The sequence below is a fragment of the Oxyura jamaicensis genome, chromosome 1, assembly GCF_011077185.1.
Source record: "Oxyura jamaicensis isolate SHBP4307 breed ruddy duck chromosome 1, BPBGC_Ojam_1.0, whole genome shotgun sequence".
Taxonomy (NCBI): domain Eukaryota; kingdom Metazoa; phylum Chordata; class Aves; order Anseriformes; family Anatidae; genus Oxyura; species Oxyura jamaicensis.
The window spans coordinates 29,806,423-29,818,516 of record NC_048893.1 but is presented as its reverse complement, the minus strand read 5'-3'; the positions used below and the strand labels follow the sequence as shown (position 1 = coordinate 29,818,516).

Here is a 12,094-nt window from a genome sequence, read left to right as displayed (position 1 = left end):
GGACTGTACAGATAAGAGAGGTGGAGAGGTGCTGCTGTATTGCTAGTGAGGTGTGAAAGTCTTTCTGCAGGAGTCAGCTGGGTCTGTGACCTGGGAAGAGCGTGAGTTGTTGTACACCCTTATCTAGTGACAGCAGAATATTGGCCATTTCCTGAGAACTAATGGCCAGTCTGCCAGGCCAGATAACGCAGTGCTGTGTAAGTATCCATGGCTGGTCAATAGCCACTGAGGTGGTACAGGCTTAGTGCTCTGTAGCTGCCCTGTAGCCAAAGCCAGCTTTACACAGTACAAGACTTCTCAGAATGTAAAACACTCAATAAAGGGCTTTGATGTAAATTTAATAGCATCTGCTTGCAAGTATGATATCTGAGGGGTTTGATATATTTTGCATGCTGTGAAACTACAGGCCTTGTATCTTTATTATCCCTCATCTCTAAACAGTAACTATTTTGGTCGTTGAGAGCTCCCAAACCTGTTCTTGTTTGTCCTCATAGTTTATTGACTCAGAGTGAAGGTCAAATTATCTACATTTACAATCTATAATGTCCTTACCCAAGCAGGCATGGCTGAAAAAAGCTCCACATGGTGTTTGCTACTACTTTGCCATGAGCCTACAGCAGGCACAAGGTTGTTTTCCATCCCAAGGGGCTATAAGGTGTCTGATGATTATCAGTTTATGTTATTCATGAAGCAATGCAGAGCTCTTAGGCCTGGTGTGTACCTTGTGAGGATGTTATGCAGTATTGAGAAATGTGCCTTGGATACTCTGACTAGAATAGGAATCTGTTGAATCAGTTTGCCAACTTGTTCAAATTTACCACACAGTGAAAAAAATCTTTCAAAATCTTCAGAAAAAATGCTGCAACTGCATAAATGGCATATCTGAACAGAAACTCCTCTTGAAGCTCTGAAGGACTTTCCTCTTGTCACTGGCCATACAGGAAATAAAAGCACAATTTGCAAGAACTGCCTTGCCAAGAGCTTTTAAATTAGGACTTAATCTTCCTAACCTGCCTAACAACTATGTGACTCTCAAAACACAAAGTCACATTGACTTTAGCTAACTCCAGGTATTTATAACAAAACAGAACAACAAAAAAAAAAAACGGAATATTTGTCTAGAACATCCCATTGGCCATAATCAGTAGATAAACGGGCATTTCCTCACTTCTTTTCTTCTTAATGAAGATATTAAATATTGGTTAATGGAGGAGCACCTCATGATGGAGACACCCCGAGTCAGGTGAGGTGACTTCTTTCAGGAGGCTGTGGTGTAATCATGTCTCCCTGGTTCTGTCAGGTGGCTGGACCTGATGAGTGAATAATAGGCTGGGCACTGCAGGCTGTGCACCCAGAGAAATTGCAACCAGCCTTGAAGCAAATTTATGCCTCCAAAACCAGAGTTTACCCAGGCATGGCTTTCTTCAACATCTGTTTTTAGACCTGTTCCATCCATTCAGAAATTCACAGTGTGTCCTTGTTTTGGCTGGGATAGAGTTACTGCTGCCTGCCAGGGTTGAACCACAACACACAGATGCTTCTAACCTGCACTGTAACACCTTATTATCTATTATATTTTGGAAGTAACACTGGAATAAGCAGGAAAAAATCATTTGAGTCTGCAGGACCAGTGTTCCCCTACACTGATGCAGTTTGTATCATCTGTATATTCTCTGTGCAAAGTCTGTTCCACACTATTTTAAGAGGGGACTAAGCCGTGTATAAAGCTGATGTGCATGCATCTTCCCAGTTAGAAAAACATGGCCACAGCACTTGTGTAGCAAAACAGACATTCTTGATGAAGGCTGTGATTAAACACTCACACCATTACCCTGATTAATATGCAAATGAGCATTGCTAAATTGTTTATGGGATTCAAACTTTAATCACTGACCCACTTCAACATATGATGAATGCAATCATGCTTCACAAAAGGACAATGAATAGATCTTCTTTTACCACTCTCTTGAGCAGAAAGCTCTTGAATTTCGCGTTTTATACTCAGAATATAAATGAGTTTCTCCTCTGAAGCTTTACTTCTGTAAAATTGAGGAAAATTAGTCATAACGTTTTACTCAGATACTACCCTGCTTTATTAAAGACATGTATAAAGCATAAGGAAAAATCCCTGAATAGTTAATTTGTTTTCTTGTGTTTCTGGGTAAAAATAAAATGCTTTAGGCTGATTCTAGAGAACAATCCAGTAGCACCACCTACTGTTTAGATGGAGCACTGCTTTTTTATATATGCTATATATACACGTATAAATACATATAATATTATGTATTCCACAAGAATCTTTATAGTTTAATGTTTTACAAAGGATGAGGCACATACTTCAAAATTGTGTTTATGCTTTCAGAAATGGTCTTCTAAATGTCCTCTGCAGGAAAGGCAGATATTAAAACAGTGACAGGCTTTCAGCATTATGCCCCATGACATTTAATAATGCCAAGAGTTACATTTACTGGGAAAAAAAATAAAGTTTGATTTAGAAAATATTTTGGGAGAAATTTATGTCTTCACTGCAGGAGTAAATGGCCTGGTAAATTAGAAAGTCATCACAGTGATTTCAGTGAAGGAGAAAATAGAGTGGTGATATTTTTATATGATGTAGTGTGCATAATATTCTAAAATTTCCAGCTTGTGTCAGTAAGTCATAAAGTTCTCAGGTAATTGAGCAAAAGAAAATATATTCTGCATCTAAATTTAAGGCCAATTTTAAGTCACAATAGCGTGTAATCCCCCCCCACCCCCCTTCTCCTCCCCTTGCCTTGGTGCTGGTAGCTCGTGTCCTGTGGGATCCTGAAGACAGAACTTTCCCCAGGCAGGAACCCGAAAAGCCAAAGCCTGCTCTTTCCTCCCTGTCCCACGCATGGTGCTGAGCATCTCTCACAAGGTCTCACACTTCCCCTCCAGCCTTGCAATACAGTGCAGGGCTTCCTGATAGAGGATTTTACAAAAGGCAAGTGGACAGACTTGCTCAGCATCACCTGTGTCTTGCATGGCTGGATGTGGACGTTTTCTAGTTCTGCCTGGGAGCAGAAAATTGTTGGGCTGCTGCTCACAGTGTCTCCTGGGTGTGCCCTAAAACCACAAGGGGCTTTCCCAGTACCTCTCGGTACAATTTTTCACAGAAGCAGGAGCTCATTTTTATTGACTTACTGCACTGATGAACTTCTAAACCCTTAAGAGTGACGCAATTCCAACACTCACCTCAGTGACTCTGGAAATAATGCGTCCTGGCCAGCAAAGCGCACCACCATCATTGACACAATTAAATAATTAGCAATCCTGTAGCAATCCAGGGCATGCATGTAACCCCCGTCTGCACGAGCACTCACCTAGCTACGTGATGGAGTCCACGGGTGTTACACATTGCTGTGACACAGAAGGGCTGTGCAGGCTGTGCCTGGTGCTTTACTAAGCCAGCACTGGATACAGGCAGAGGTGCTGGAGTGAGGCGCTGCGCGTGTGACACTGGCTTGCAGATAAGCAGCATTATCTAGTGAGATGAAGCATCAAGTAACTTACAAGGCATTTTCACCAATGTGCAGTTAGGTATTGAGGAAAAAAGGCTATTATAGAAGGAGTTGGGAGATGACGCGTAATTTTTAAAATACAACACATAGCTTCAAGCTTACTGACAAGACAGTAGCCACTGAAACAGCATCCAGGTTTACTAATGTAGCACCCACGTCTGAGAGTAGGACAGGGTTTAAGTAGAAAGGAAGAATAACTACAACCTCACTAAAGTAAAGGAGAGTAATGAGATACTTAAGACAGCTAATGACAGGTCTTGGCAGACTCCTAATGAATGTCCTTGAAGTATGTAGGAGTGCTGTCACTACTGGTGACACTGACGCAAGAAAGCACAGAAGATAACTCCCGGATACTGACAGAAAGAAAACATCCTCTGTAACTCTACTGCATCCAGATTGTGTTAAATAAAACACCTCACTCCACCTTGTAAAGAAAATGGAAAACTAGGGGAACTGTGGAAAACTAGGGGAAATGGGTAGCAGTTTATTCCATGTGGAGTGACACTGCTTGTCCATGACTTTATTAAAGTTAGAAGAATTTAAATGAAGATCTAAGAGAAAGCCAAATGCCGTATTTCTGTAGTAGTAGAAAAGATAAACAGCTTAACAGTTCAGTATGTGTATTAAACTGCTGACACCTCTTAAATCTGTAAAATGTTGAAATAATTAATATAATCACTTGAATCAATTGAATCAATTGAATGTGAAGGAATAACATAGCATCTCTTAAAGTCCTTAAGTTTAGTGAAAAAGGTTGCACATTTTTATGATCAGGAAACACTAAGAACAAGACATACACGTAGCACATAATCAGTGGAGCGTGGCAATTTCCAGTGCAGCTTTTCCTGTATTTATACTGATTACCTTGAGTAAGTCAGTGTCAGCATATTGTTGAAGCTAAGAACTTAGTCATATTTTTCTGTAAGCAAACATAGTCAGCTATAATTCCAAGTATTTTTAAATGAATACAAAACTTCTCTGCCCCAAATAAATTTTTGGAATCAATTTGCAACAATGATTTACAAAACACAGCACTGATTCTGGTCAAACTGCAGACTGGTCTGTGGTGGTTCAGCCTCTTCATTGCTACAAGACTGGCCGAGAAAGGCTCCATACAAAATCATCTTAATCATTTTCCATCTCTGGCCTTTTTTAAAGTTAAGTTGGTGATGCTGGCTGCTGCTGCAAAAATCATGAATCTGGATGAGAGGAACTATGAACTAACAGAGAGCAATCAAACATAAAATTCAGAATTAAGGAAAACTGGTAAATTTACACAGCTCTACTTGAAAACTCAAAGTTAATAGGCTGTCATGTTATTTAACATCTATTGCTAGACATGAAAAAAATAAAAAAAAAATAGAAAAATAATATGATTTAAAAATCATGTCATATCCTGCTTGATAAGAGTAGAGGTTACTTTGGGCAGCAGTTAAGGTAATAGGCACAGCTGAGAAGAGCTAATTGTAAGCCTGAACAATGACCTATATGGCATAAAAAGTTGTGTGCAAAGTAGACGGCAGAGGACCATTTAAGCCCACCCAAGTCTCATTGGCTCAAATCATCCTGTAGGAGAGAAATTCATAAACTTGGTGACATGCTTACTGAGGTGAGTTTTTTTCTGTTATAATCCCAAGATAGTCCACACACACACACACAAAAGAAAAAGATCTTTTTTTTATCTCCCAAGTTTAAATATAGCTATGCCACAAAAAAAAAAAAAAAAATCTCAGTATTACTATCAGGAATTTTTCTGAAATTTTACTAGTTTATAACTTCTTTAGTTGCAGGTCAACTTTGTAATCACTGTTGCTTGGTTTCTCAATTTAATAATCAAAAAATTCCCCAGAAAATTTCAGAATGAATCCAACAGAGGACAGGTAATTCACTGGAAAGAATCACATTAGGTCCGGTCCTATACTGAACTGGTGGGGGGGGAAGATGCTCGAGTATAGGAAAACGCATCAAAGCCCCTCAAGAATTCCAGTCACTACACACTAGCTCTAATCGGTAGCATGCTGACAGAATAAGCATGTCCTGCACACTAGAAACTGTTAATATAATCAAGACAGGGGAGCAAATTTCTAACCTCAATATCCCACTTCTTGAAGAATTAGCTATAGAAAAATAGAGTGATGGATTCTGCCACTTTGCTTCATAAAGCACTGTTTTCTTCAGTGTACTATTAAGTGTACATGAATTTATGCAGATATAGATTGCATCATGATCAAAACTGAGCAGATAACACTCCCTGAATATTTACAGTTTTCCATTTTACTAACCACAAAAAAATCAGTATTTATTAGTTTATTTTCATTTGTGTGGAATATTCCATCAGCACAAACAGAGGAGAGGGACTTGTTCATTGCAGTAATATTCTCAGAAAAACAAAACAAAACTAAACTAGATGAACAGACACACCTTTTATTGCAGAAAAAATTAATAAGGTCAAATTTAATAAGGTCAAAATGTACAAAAAGCTATCACAATTAATGCGAGATGAACAGAAGACCAAAGAGTAATTGTGGCCTCACTGGACAATGTGTATTACATACCTCCTTACTGGTTTGAAAGAGAACCAGGAGAGTTTTTTTGCTTTTCAGACAGCTGTTTTATAATTTTCCATTCTACCAAGTTACACTGTCCATTCTACTGCTGCCCCAAATGCAAGATTTTCATGTTTCAGTGAAGCCCGCCATCGGGAAAAGTTCAGCTTATTTTTATTGATTTGCTTTACATACTTCAATAAGACTAACAGGCTTAGCTTTTCTTTTAAAGCTCACTTGCAAGTCGTATTTTATGGGCAATGGTCTACCATCTAGCATTGACAGGAGTTGATGTAACATTAAGGGTATTTGCTATTCACACATTTTGCATTAGATATTTAAAATACCATGACTGAATCAAAACTTATTTTGTTCCAAAGGACAGTCAAGAGGATGAAAAGATACTGTGGAACAATAACTGAAAGTCTTTACTGTATCATAGTCACTTCAAGTGTTGTGAAGCAGTTTTCTACCATCTTGAGCTTTTCTTCAGAAATAAGGTTTTCTTGCTTCAATTGTCCAATAAGAGCTTCCAAGGACCTGAGTCTCCCCAAAGTTTTTATCTCCTGCATTTCAAGTAGAGTTATCTTAGAGTGAAGCTTTGAAATCTTTTGCCAGAGGTGCTCTCTGTCTATGTCTTGTTTGCAGTATGAATGCTCAGTTTGTAACACTTCACTTCCACTATATGCATTCATATACACAGATTTATCTGTTTCTGCTTCTTCCATGTCGAGAAATTCTTGCTTAATAGGTGAGAAAGAACTATCTATTATTTCAGAGTCTTTTGGACTCTCAGCTGGTAGGATGATGGCAATGACAGATTCTTCACCTCCATCAAATTGTTCAATAGTTTGTGTGACTGTACTGACTAAAACTGTGTTTTCACTTGTAGGCTGTACTTCAACAGAACAGCCTAAAACATGAGAGTTTGGGTTTTCAAGTGCATAGTCAGTTATTGAACCTAAAGCGTTGTTCAACTTCAGAGACGAATTCAAGTAATCAGGGTCTGAAAATTGCAAGACTGTAGCTGTACAACTTACTGAATCCTCTACAGAAGTATGAACATTGGCGGCTTCCATGTTCTGGACTGCTGTTGCCAATAAAACAGGATCAGGTTGATGTATATGCTGCTGAGATGAATTGTCAAGAATAACACTGTCTGCCTGTAAGTCTTCTCTGTTTTGAAGTTGTAGTTTTTGCATTTGTAAAGGTTTACTCAATGCAGTTGAGCAAACTACTTCTGCTTTTTCATCTAGATTTTCCGCCATTGCAGGACTTTTATTTGGTCTACAAAGTTCAAGTGATACAGGTACTTTCTCGGACTCTATATTTTTAGCTGTTTCTGCTGGGTCTTCTCTCTTTATCTCTTGTGGGCTGTTCTGAGAAGAGTCTTTTTCCTGGAGAACAAAAACAACAAAAAAGAAAACGCACCAAACTTCAGTCTTAAGTGACGGAAAACATATGCAAAGATAAAATTAAAGAAAACCAAATGAATTGTATCATTTCAAATGTGATACTTAACATCTTAGAAATCCTACAGATTTTGAAAGAATTAATTAATTCACTTCTGAACTAATTTCAGCAACCTGAGATTCCCATGGGCAGCAGCTCTTCAAGAACTGCTCCCACATGGCTCCGTACCATGGGGTCCATCCCCCAGGAGCAAACTGCTCCAGCACGGGTCCCCCACGGGCGACAGCTCCCCCCAGGCCCCCTGCTCCTGCGTGGGCTCCTCTCCACAGGCTGCAGCTCCGGCCTGGGGCCTGCTCCTGCGGGGGCTCTCCATGGGCCGCAGCCTCCTCCAGGCCACATCCACCTGTTCCACCGGGGGCTCCTCCACGGGCTGCAGCGTGGAGATCTGCTCCATGTGGGACCCATGGGCTGCAGGGGGACAGCCTGCTGCACCAGGGGCCTCTCCACAGGCCATAGGGGAACTACTGCTGCCTGCCTGGAGCACCTCCTGCCCTCCTGCTGCACTGATCTTGGGGGCTGCAGGGCTGCTTCTCTCACGTTTTCTCACTCCTCTCTCCTAGCTGCTGTTGCACAGCAGTATTTTTACCCTTTCTTCAATCTGCTCTCCCAGAGGCCCAACCAGCGTCACTCACTGTCTCGGCTCTGGCCAGCAGCGGGTCCCTTTTGAAGCTGTCTGGAGCTGGCTCTGACATGGGGCAGCTGCTGGGCTCTGCTCACAGAGGACACCCCCGCAGCACCACCCTGCTACCAAGCCCTTGCCACATAAACCCAATACACCAATTCCATAACTCTGTGAAAGTCAAGATGGAATAGCCCTTGTGGCATACCTTTAACAGCCTACACTCCTGAGCTCTTAGGCGTTTGCGGCTAGGGCCAGGAAAGAGAAATGCTGAGTCTGAAACTAAAACACTCTAAAGTCTGTATTTATGTACGGTTAGTTAATAGAAGACCTTAAAAAAATTGGAATATTAATAGTAATTACTCAGTAAAAGAACTTTTCTATGGGAAATTTTCTAAAGAACATGCATTTGGAATTTCCAATTAAAAATAATACTGAACCTCCACTCCTTTTTCCGTTATACTGTGGAATCACACACCAGTCTTATGTCAGTTCTGTTGGCAAAACATTCTGATGGACAGGGATTTTTAAAATAAACTATCAGTATAAAATAGACAGCACATCTTTATTACATAAACAGTTGGTTAGCTTTCTACTATGATAGAAAAGATAGGAACACATTACCTCATCATCTGGGGAAGAGAAAATTGTTGGTACAGCTGTATGTTTCAAGTATCGTATGCCCCATCGCACATCAAGGGAATCGGGGGTAAAATGATCACTGCATAGAAGCTGGTGTTTACTTGGAGTCCATGCATCTCGTTTCATATTCCGCAACCATTTCTCAAGTCTCTCTTTATCATGAAGTGGAAATCTTTTTTAAAACAGTTGGGAAAAAAAAAGAAACAAAAGCAAAAAAATGTTTTTCTTTCTTTCTTTCTGTTTTCTTTTTAAACAACATTCTGTTGTTCCTTACCAGGCTGTCCTTCCTTACTTGAGTCTCTTGAAAGGAAGAAAAAGAAAGGAATGATTTTCTTTCTTTTTTTTCCCCCCTAAATATGAAAAGCTAATCAGGATGTCAATTACTTGTTAATCTAATAATCATCAAAATGGTTTCTATTTGGATATTTGCTCCAGAGTTCAGCAGCAGAATTTCTATTGATTTCTGCTGGTCAGAGGCTTCAAAACTCTAGGCCAAGGCATTTAAAAAGTATTGATTCTGCAATACTTGCTCTAAAAGTAGTTCTCCTGAAGTCAGAGGAAATACTTCATTAAAAAAATGTTAGATCTGCCCGCCTCATTTTAGAAAGTTTTTTTTTTTTTTTTTGCCTTACTAGACAGAATTAGTACCCAAACCTTTTGGTATTATTTTTCATTTGACAAAGTGTCTCTTAGCATACATACATACACCATATTCAGGATTGTCTGATAACTTATAAATGTGAATAGTATTTACAGTGCAAGATCTAAATTTTGTTCAAAAAGTAAAAATGTTTTGTGTTGGTGTGTACTTACTTCTTGTTTCAGAAATTAAGTTGTCTTACAGTGTTGAGTATCCCAACGATGTCATGTAACCCATAACTAACTTTTCAACCATCTAACCTACTTGCAAAATACATGAAATTGATTTTGAAAGTATATGCAAAAATATATATTACATGGGAAAGAGAGCTAAGTTAAAAGAAAGTGAGCAAACACATGCAATTAACTCAGTGAATCACAATGCACAAAAATTAAAGGGAAATTAAAAGCTTCTTATGATGCATGTCCAATCACGCAGTTAGGGTAATGGCAGCATTGAGACCACCCTGAACTCTCAGCTCTTACTGGACGGACATCAAAGTACTTGAAATGTGCTTAAAATTTCTCAGGAAGTACTAAGTTTCTTTCAACACTAGCCTATAATCACATCTGACATACAGAACATAATGTGATTTCTGAACACTGATAAATGACTCCTGTTAAGAAAGTAATACTCTAATATTCCTTAGAATCATGAACAATAATAACTTTAAAAAAAAAAAGTCTTCTGAGTAAGAGACAGATTCATTTGGTCATCAAACCTGACCTGATCATAAGCGTAGGATGTAAAGAGTATCTATTAGACGTTGGCAGTATGAGGGGGGACAACCATCCAGATGTGACAAGTGCCTACAGCCTCGTTACAAACCAGTTTTGTCTTTCTCCTTAAACAGCTCATTTTTTCCTTTTAATTAGCAACCAGTTCTTTCTACGATGCTTATTACTGTATGTAATAAATTGAAATTAACTGAATTTCAATGCACAAAAAAATAGCTCAGCAGTGAGGTATTCCCACAAAACAGAAGCTGTGGAGAGAGCCTGGTGTGCCGAGGGGCTACGTTACCCAAATTCTGTGAAAGGCTGGTTACTTCTTGGCAAACCCTAGATCCCACCCCTGAAACTCCAGGTTTCTTCTCAACAGCCACACATGGCAATGACTCTCCTCTGCAGAGCCACAGTGTCCTAAAACTGCAAGTAGCTGCACTTTTTCAAACCTTATCCCACCTTTTGAATTTGTTGCCATTTAAGTTTTCAAGTTACCAAGGAAACGGTACAAACTGTTGATCCACCTAGCTGTTTGCAGGAATACAAAGGATAACACTAGTAAAAAGAAGATAACCTCTCAAGGACAGGTCAGAGGTTCAGCCTTCTCCATTGCCGCCTGCTTAGACTGTGTACACCGAATAGCAGCATTACACGTATAGCATGTTACAGAGCTCAGCCTGGGATGTTACTACATCAGTCCAAAGAAGGTTCTCAGCAAGAGGACAAGGTTCTTTCAGTAGAAGGTCACACCACCAACACACCCTCTCCAAGAAGGCCTTGAGAGCGTTTATTTCCCCTGCCATTACCTTTGCAACTCAGCACTCACTGCCTTCCCCACCATCAGCCAGCTTCAGACTGGGAAGCAAAAAAATATCTGCAGTGAGAGACAAAGTCTGGTTGCAAAATGTATTATTCTGGCTACAGAGTAACCTGCTTCTGCTCTGAAATACCCCCTAAATCATATTCAGCATCTGTTCTCTGGTATAAACAAGTCTCAGCACCTCTTCTGCCAGACAGTGATAGCTTCAACACAAAACAATTCAATGGCTAGATAAAATGGCAGGGATTTTGAAATCACAGAGTCAGAAGGGTTGGAAAATCCCTCCAAGATCACCTGGTCCAACCCTCACCCTGCTACCAGTGTCACCCACTGAACCCTGTCCCTAAGCACCAGGTCCTATCTATATTGATGCTGTTCACTTGAATATAAACACGTACCAGCACTCCAGCTTGACCATCCTTGTGGCACTCAAATTATTCACGTTACTCTAGAAAATATATTTCCACTCGTTTTCATAAATGTTTTATGATGATAGTGTATTTGGCTGAATCATGCATGGCGTATGCTGTAGGTGAAGCAGTTTAATTTGATCTAAACTAACGCCCTTCTAAACGTGTTTCCTGTGAGACTTCCTGATGCTGGAACAACGGCTGTTGAACAACCCTGAAACAAACCCACGACTCAGCTCGGGTCTCACCAAAACAAAGTCTCGGTCCGCCTGTGGAGTCGACCCCTCGATTTTCCCCTCAGTGATGGACGATTATCTCCACACACCCGCCCTTACTGCGCTTTAACTCGACAGAAACACGCTGGTATTGGCGCGGTGCTCCTCAGAGGGCCGAGAAGCTCAGAGCCCCCCCAGCAGCGCTGCCCTGCCCTGCCCTGCCCCACACCCTTCCAGCCCCGGCCCTGTCCCCCCAAGCCCCCCAGGCCGCCCACTCACGGGTAGAAGCTGAGCTTGCGGCGGTCCCTGGCGCTCTGCCCGCCGCGGTTCTTGCAGCAGGCGGCGGCGCAGTACCGCGGCATGGCGGCTCGGCCCGGCCCGCCGCCGGAACCGTGGGCAGCGGGGGCCGCGGAGGGGGGGGCGGCAGTCACGGGGACAACGGGGAGGGGAGGGAGGGGAGCG

General features: G+C 41.0%; 1 protein-coding gene across 1 annotated transcript; it reads right to left on the bottom strand.

Moving 5' to 3' along the window:
* Positions 1 to 5,946: 5,946 nt before the first annotated feature.
* Positions 5,947 to 12,063, bottom strand: THAP5 (THAP domain containing 5). Its single transcript, XM_035340572.1, has 3 exons — positions 11,912 to 12,063; positions 8,805 to 8,994; positions 5,947 to 7,485 (listed from the first exon to the last, which is right to left on the bottom strand). The coding sequence occupies exons 1-3, from the start codon at positions 11,992 to 11,994 to the stop codon at positions 6,517 to 6,519; spliced, it is 1,242 nt and encodes a 413-aa protein (XP_035196463.1). The 5' UTR covers positions 11,995 to 12,063; the 3' UTR covers positions 5,947 to 6,516.
* Positions 12,064 to 12,094: the final 31 nt, after the last annotated feature.

Excerpts from the sequence above, each read along its gene's own strand:
- THAP5 (XM_035340572.1), bottom strand. The coding sequence starts at position 11,994 with ATGCCGCGGTACTGCGCCGCCGCCTGCTGCAAGAACCGCGGCGGGCAG. Across the intron at positions 8,995-11,911 it reads CGCAAGCTCAGCTTCTACCC|ATTTCCACTTCATGATAAAG; the intron begins GTGAGTGGGCGG and ends GTTTTAAAAAAG. Across the intron at positions 7,486-8,804 it reads TCTCTTCCCCAGATGATGAG|GAAAAAGACTCTTCTCAGAA; the intron begins GTAATGTGTTCC and ends TTTGTTCTCCAG.